Here is a 7,950-nt window from a genome sequence, read left to right as displayed (position 1 = left end):
TGTGTCAGACTTCTGGTAAAACATGTCAAATATCCAACAGAGCATAGTAAATTTCCTAGTGTTCATTTTTCTGTTGTATATTGCACATTAGTCATGGTATGATTCCAAAAACAAAAATGACGGCACAAGTTGATTAAGGTAAGATAATTTGACTTTATCCTTTATATTTTAACTTTATACTTACCTTTTCTTTGGATTATATTTCTTGCACGTGTCAAATTGATCAATAACGGGCTGGGCGATAAGGAAAAAATTAAGTATCACGCCATTTTTGACCAAATACCTCGATATCGATATTGTGATGACAGGGTTGACAATGAGATTTTTGATGAATAATCATCAGTAATGCGAATAATGACTAAGTGGGTAAAAGCAGCCAGAACAGTCTGGTAAATTTAGAAATTACATCACCAGGAAAAGACAACAATTGCGATATTACATCATCCAAAATCTAGGAAGATATCTAGTCTGGTATCAGAGTATTAATATAATATCAATTTATTTCCCAGCCCTACAATCAATTCCATGTACAATCATGGCACTTATGCATATTTCGTTTGGAGCGAAGAATGAATAATTCTCATAATCTACAACACAAATGCCGTTTTTAGTCCCACAACTGACTCAAATAACTGTATATTTAGGACATTTATTCTGACAGTAGAATCAACTCACCGCAGTCCTATCCAGTTTGGGAAGTGATTTTTAAATTTCAAGAAGAGAAAGAGAAAAGATGCAATTTGTTACTTTTGACAATTTCTTGAAATAAAATGTGAAGTTAAGGTCAAGGTCAAGGTCACATTTATTTCTATAGCACATTTAAAAAGACAGAAGTCACCAAAGTGCTTTACAAGAACACTGTGAAAATTACAATACCACATAAATAGAATGATAAATACCAAAATATAAAAACAGATACAAAATACAAAAAAACAGAAACAAATATAAAAAACAGACAAACAGTTAGATACAACATCAATTACACATAAAAAAAAATAAATAAATAAAAGTTAAGGTGCTGTGAAAGTGAATAAGACAGGAGTACTTACCCTTCAGACATGGTTGCAGGTCTGTGTGTCTCCCACTGTCTAATCTCTCTAAAAAACAAAAGAAAATTATTTTCTTTTTGCTTTTTTTTTTTTTTTTTTTTACAGAAGAATACACATCTATCTCAGAACTGAAAAAGCTCAATTCATTACATGCAACTCCTACTATATACCATGGGTTGTCGTTCCATAGCACAGGACACAAACAGTGTGTGACATTGTCTGAAGGTCAGTAACTTAATGACTTTAAAATACTCTCTAAAAGAAAGCAAAAAGTACTTACAATTACCAGACAGTTATCAGTCAAGACCAAAAAGGGCAGGATTCATTTTATTTTTTTGATATGATTATTTTAACGTTTTATTTAATTATCAAGAAATTCTTCATTTCCAAATCATGACAGTTAAATAACACTACAAAATTCTAAGCAATCAGAATGGGTTGCAGAAAAGAAAAAGAAGACATAAATCAAATCCAGACTTTGACGTGTTATTTATAAATCAGCCAGCTGATCTCAAACCTGAACGAAAAAAAAACCTCTCATCCCAGACCAACATGTAAGAACTTTCCTTTTTTGGACAATGAGATAATGTAATTTGATTTTTATAAAATGACATTCAGTCGTAAGAAATTATAACTGGTTTTTAACAAAAATGCTGTTTTAAGAGGAGAAATGCAGCTTTCTTTTTTAATACTCATAAATTTGCATCATCAGTTTTCTAACTTTTTAGCAAGAGTAAAGAATACAAAGCCTTCATTTGCTTTTTAATCCTTTCATGTTTTGTAGTATTTCAAAATGAAACTCCTTACCTTATACAGTAGGTGACAAATACTCACAGGCGTCTTATTCTAAGACAAGAAGGGCAGAAAGAGGGTAGATATATAGATTCCAGCGCTCATGTGAGTGGCTCACTAAAATAGACCCTCTTGTCCTCACCATTCTTGCACTGCGTCTCTAACATCCCACATGTATGAGGTGTGAAATCTTAGTGGGACTGTCCACCTGTGATGCTTTCTTAGCGTCCTCTGTCTCCTCGCTAAGGAAGACAGGGGAAAAGCTTGACGGAACTTTAATTTAATATTATGTGTGTGAAATTAAAGTTGATCCCACATACAGTCACACAGTTAAGGAGAACAACAGCAGGATTGTTATATTTTTATTGAGAGAACATTGGTGGTTTCATGTTTGTCTCAAGTAAACCAAATGTGAAGATAACATAGTCCCAGTGCAATAATCCTAACAAAGAGTGCAATCATACTATTTAATTAATAGCATCATAGCTTTAATGGGCTGTACACTTTGAGTGTCTGATAAGCCAGATGGCAGTTTATCACAGCAGATAACACACCAGCAGTTGTTAATTTACGAGGGACAGTATAATACAGTAGGTCCAGAAGTGTCTGAGTGATAGTTTGAAAGAGTTATGCTGCCATCACAAGGCTGCAGACGAGAACTACTGCAAACAGTCACTGTATCACAGGCCCTGTTCTGACTGTCAACCCAAATCTGTTATTTGGCATATCCATACTGTATCCAGATTGATCTGGTTTCAACATGTCTTTTTTGCAACATCAGTGTATCACAGAGCTTTTCCAGCTGAGCTGCTTTTGCGAGTCTGTCTTGCCACCAACCACTGAACAGGACTGATGAAAGAAAATCTGACATACTGGACACTTTAGAAGGTTGGTTGATGATGTCAAACATCACATAACATTACTAACATTTAATATCTCTAGAAGGCTGCATTAGGCCCTGATAACACAGTAGGTGTTTTAGCAGCTGGAGGTGCCTTTTTGTAGTTGTTTTTAATGAGAATGAAGCTTTTTGCTCGTGTTTTTTGCATTGCAACGTGCTTCATGTTTCAGCGCTTTATGCGCCTGGCATTTTTGCCAGAGTGTGCTGAACTCCTTGAGTTGAAAAAAACTTTACCTCAGAGCGGAAATACGCCCCATGTAATCTCTTTTTTGTTATCTTTTTTCCCATTGTCCAATCAGATGATTTGAGAGATGGGCCTTCTGTGGTAGTCACGACAACAAGTTTACAGTTGATAAACAATAGAGGAGAAACTGGTGGTAGGAGCTGCTGGATGCACAGAGCTATACGGCCCAACGATAGACAGCAGGTTATCAAACTGCCCCAAAGTCATCCTAAAATATGCCTGGAAACGGCCGTCATGGAGGCAAAGCTCCTGGACCAATTGGTGGTACTCCACCCTCTTTTTTAGGGTCTCATGTACCCTCCATATCCCTGTGCCCAAAAGTTGCGTCCCTGTGCTGACAGTCTCTCATCCTCAACCAGAGCTACAGCAAGCACCCTCTGCCCCAACATTTTAGAAACTAGCTACTAATAACTGTCAAATAACTAAAATAAATTAAAATAGGAAGGTTAGAATAAGGAGGGGAGTCCATGGTTGTCTGGCAACAATAAAAAGGTGCAGCAAGCGTGTGTTTTTTTTGTTCACTAGTGGCATTCAATTTTTTAAAAATAAGGCTGTGCAGTGCACCTTGCGTTTTGGAGGGACTTAATTTTGCCCAGAAGCTAATTTTTACTTTCATACAGTTCCAGCGAAGGCTCTAGTGCGATCTTATCCCTTCCAGAAGCTTTGTAATCTAACTTTGAACTGCAGTGTCTTGTAAGAGACTCAGTAAAATAAATCCATATTGATAAATCATACACTGAACATCTTTGGTCTTTTATTTATCTTTTTTTCCATCTTGAAAACAGTCATTGTTCCTGTTAGGTCACATTTCTCATGCTTCTGCACTGGAAAGCCACATCATCAGCGTAGCTGCATAGTTACTGATGCCATGTTGTTACCACAGCAACCCCTGCAGATAGGTTCGTCCCTTCTGGACTCAAGAGTCCGATCACTTGCAAATAACAGTGTGGACAGTCTGTCTTAAAGATCGGGTTTGAGGAACAAATTTGATTTGTCTGCAGTCCAAACTTGGCAGTTCATCACAAAATCAGTGTACCTCAAATTTTCTATTTAACAAACCATTAAAGACCACCTGATGCCTACAGTCCCCCTGTAAATAAACTTTTTCATGATTTCAATAAAGCTATAACAAGCAACACTGTCCTAGTTTTAAGTGTGTTTGTCCAATCTGTAATTTATAAATTAATATGGTAGTTAAGATAGTAAGTAAGGTTAAGAGTTTATTAAGATCTCCTTAACAATAGTAAGTGTTTCTTTAGTTGCCGGAGGCGTCAAACAGCTTCTTCCTGCCCTCCATACCAGACATGGCCTCAACGTTCTTACGCCAGTCAGTCACCTCCTCCTTCTGTAGGAAACATAGAGCCAAGATGAAACAGATCATTTGAACCAAAAATAGCTGTTGCCTGAAGGTTTGGGAGACCCTAAGGCAGAAGCCAGGCCTACCTTTTCCTCTTCCTTCTTGACCGTCTTGAGGTTGGCCTTGAAGTCGATGGACTCCTTGTGTTTGGAGCCCAGCAGAACGCTCAGCATAGCCTCAGCTGAGATCTTCACTCTCCTCAGAGCTGGCTTCTTGAACTTACTCTGAATCTCAATGATCTTCAGGTTCATGTTCTCAATCTGGTCGGGGGAGTCAGTCCAGTACACCACATTAACCTCACTGCTTTTTGTTTATTTAATGAACACAATGTAAAAGGAAGGTCCTAAGATTCTTACATGTTTCCCCACCAGTTCACATATGGATTTATGAGCACTCTTAACCTTTTAATTTAATGTAAATAACTTAAGGACCTTCTTTTCCTGGTGCTTTTAATAAAATCTTGCAGTCTTCTTCAGCTTGTGAAATTTACCCAGATGAAGATGTGGTTAAAACCTCATTAAAAAGTTGACCTTAAGTTAACGTTATTTTGTCAAACTAATCCTAAATTCATCAGAGTTTGTCTTGGATAACTGTATACAGTATATGTCGGTGAAGATTCTCAGTCATCCAGGTCATGGTAATCATAAGTGCTATTTCGTAGGCAACTGGACTTACTTGCGTTGAAGTATAGTATACTGTATACCAATTCAAACCAAACTCAAAAGAAAAGTGAACATTTGAACATCCATTAGTGTGATAAGAACTACTTACAATGACAAAAACCCTCTTGTACTGACATTTTAGTATGGCCTATACTGCAGCTAGCCACCAGGGGGCAATCAAGATGTTTTGCGTCACTTTTGGTAGCCCTGCATTTGATATACAGCCAGTTTTGGCCCAGTTTTTTGTTGGTTAAGCCCTAATATAGACTGTAACTGTTGGCCTCTGGGCTTTTGTGTTTAATTATACCAGTGTAATAATTGGCTCCAGACAAATTAGAAGTCCATACTTAGTGTCTAGGCCAGTTAAATAATGTGACTCTTGGCTTATATTTGAAATGTCATGGATTACAAAAGAGCAGGCTGTGTGCTCACAGGCAAATCTCAAATTTACAGTTTCATCTGAATTTACTGCTAAAACTGAAAACACCAATGTAAACTGTGTGAGCTGTAACAGGCTTTATGGATAAAATTCTGTTATGTCTTCCTGCAGCCACTGGGAGGCAGTGCTTGTTCACTTTCAGCTCCTCTAAGTTGTGACCCTGTCCTCAAAGACACTGGGATGCCATAGCTTAAAAAACATTTCCACATGCATCACTTCCTGTTCAGTATTCAGCAGCTCACCTCCTTGTCGTTTTTGGACACCTTGAGACCGATATCATACCACTCCTCATCTACAACATCAATTTTGTGGTGCAAGTCTCTGCAAAGATCCTGTAAAACAGTAAAAGACATCTCCCACTGCTATCTGAACTTAATAATAAACTCAAACAGAGAGTGTATTTGAAGATTTGATTAAAGTTACATACCTGAAGTTCTTGCAAAGATAGACCAGACAGATTCAGAGGAGGAACTCTTTCTGCAAGAGCAGCTTCTTTGTCCTTCTTCTTCTGCTCCGTCTCTTCCAGCAGCATCTGAGCAGCGGTTGCCAACAGTCTAATCTAAGAGGAAAAAAAATATGATTTTTTTTCCCTGTCATTTGATGTAGGTGAACAAAAGTTCAAATTTAAAAGTTAAAATATGATTATCATTTTTTATATATTTATGCACATAAACTTTATGTACAATTCAGTTAGCAACCCACTTAACAGTAGATCTAATGTCTCCTGTTAAATTCTTCATAATAGATAGAACTTAAAAAAAAACCCATCTCAAACAAAGTACTTACCTTCAACCCCAGCCTTCGAGACGAGGAGATCTTTGATTTTCTCTATAATTTACAATAAAAACATTAAATACCTTCCACTTATTTTTACTTTATATTGTTTAGCACAATACTTTTGCATATATATATATATATATATATATATATATATACATATATATATTTATATTTAAATTATTAGATAAGTAGAAGATTGAAAAAGGGTTTATTGAATATACTTTGTACTTACAGGTCTGTTGGTGCATTAACAACAGAGAAAAAATACACATCAACATATTTGCATCATAAATATTAATACATACTTATACATTATATTCAAAGCCGTCAATGAACAAATTAAAATAAATCAAAGGCAGTTATACTCACAGCTCAGCCATGATTGACTTAAATTCCCCCACTAGAATAGGAAAAGTAAAAAAAAAATATTGAAAAGTATCTTTGCAGAAAATGAACTGTAATCTTGTGAAATTCTAACCATCATGCAATTCAATTGTAACACCTGTTCAATTTAGCTGTGCACTGACGACTGATGATCTTTTAAACCTCCCTGGTCAAAGTATTTCATCCACTCCACATACCAAATATTAATTGGCCCGTTAAAGCTGCACAACATTATTTGCTGTTCACCCAAAATGTTCCCCCCAGTGCAATTCCTTATGTACCAAACAAGTAGTCATAAAAAAATCAAAGTAGTGTTGTACTTCACATTTTGGCTACTTTATTTAGACATGCAATCAAAAAATAATATAAACTTTTTTACCTCATTCATGTGGAAATCAAATGAAAATTCAGTTGAATTAAAATTGATATTATTACAAATTTTAATGGATATTACAAGTAAATTAAATACAGTAATAGGTTGTGTGCAGACTTTGTCTTTTTGTTTCATACACATTTATTAGTACGAGGTAAATCTTTCCAAATTACTATAATTTTAAAAGCACTTATGTAAAGATCCAATGTGCTGGGTCAGTGGACGTGTTAACATAACTCACAAGAGTCTCTGCATAGGTGACAGAAAAGGTGAATGGCCAGATAATCCACAGGCATGTAAACTGACAACGTTCAACTTGAGGTTAATATCAGTAACAACATTATTCAAAAACAACCTTTTAGTTAACTGTTAGTAATTGTATTAAATTAATAGCATGCTGAGAGGTTAATTTTTATTCATGAAGTGTCAGAATTAGCAACTCTACCTTATTGAAGCCGAACCACTCTTTGAGCCTCCAAACCGATGAAAAGTGCGTGTGAGGGGAGGCAGCAATCGACTTTCTGAGTGAGAAAAAAAATCAGATTTATAGTGTCAGTGTGTGAATGGCTCACTAAAATAGACCCCTGTCCGTCCACCAACAGTGACATTTACTGTTGCACATAGCATCCCGACAATATCACGCAGGAAAGGAGGTAATAAAACTTCATTTATAGGCTTAAACATTTGGGCATCTTGTGTTATTTGGAAAACACCTGTTGGAAGTGACAGTGAGAATTTAAAGAGACATTACCCACTGACCCACGTTAATGCAGGGTCAGTGTCACGCATTCACATTTGACCAGGGGCCATCTTGTTGGAGTTTGAATCAAGTTGTTAAGGAGTCAAACAGAAGGAAGAAATCAACAGTATTTACTTGTTCTCCCCCTTTATTTATAGAACAAATAGCACAGTCCAAGTGTGATCCTTGACCTTTTTAAGATGTCCAGCTTTAGGCATCTAACAGTGTCA

At 36.3% G+C, this 7,950-nt stretch overlaps 1 protein-coding gene across 1 annotated transcript; it reads right to left on the bottom strand.

Annotated features, from left to right (window-relative positions):
- Positions 1–2,735: 2,735 nt before the first annotated feature.
- LOC125887839 (troponin I, slow skeletal muscle-like) lies at positions 2,736–6,604 on the bottom strand. The gene is made up of 7 exons (XM_049574927.1): positions 6,594–6,604; positions 6,457–6,460; positions 6,231–6,272; positions 5,872–6,003; positions 5,687–5,776; positions 4,430–4,603; positions 2,736–4,331 (listed from the first exon to the last, which is right to left on the bottom strand). Exons 1-7 carry the CDS (start codon positions 6,602–6,604, stop codon positions 4,242–4,244), a joined length of 543 nt encoding a protein of 180 aa, XP_049430884.1. The 3' UTR covers positions 2,736–4,241.
- Positions 6,605–7,950: the final 1,346 nt, after the last annotated feature.

This window comes from Epinephelus fuscoguttatus, linkage group LG4 (genome assembly GCF_011397635.1).
Source record: "Epinephelus fuscoguttatus linkage group LG4, E.fuscoguttatus.final_Chr_v1".
Lineage (NCBI taxonomy): Eukaryota > Metazoa > Chordata > Actinopteri > Perciformes > Serranidae > Epinephelus > Epinephelus fuscoguttatus.
The sequence above is the reverse complement of the archived record's forward strand: the minus strand, read 5'-3'. Positions and strand labels throughout refer to the sequence as shown.

Coding starts and splice junctions, on each gene's coding strand:
- LOC125887839 (XM_049574927.1), bottom strand. Junction 5,777..5,871: donor TATCTTTGCAAGAACTTCAG/GTATGTAACTTT, acceptor ACTGTTTTACAG/GATCTTTGCAGAGACTTGCA. Junction 4,604..5,686: donor TGTCCAAAAACGACAAGGAG/GTGAGCTGCTGA, acceptor TCCCCCGACCAG/ATTGAGAACATGAACCTGAA.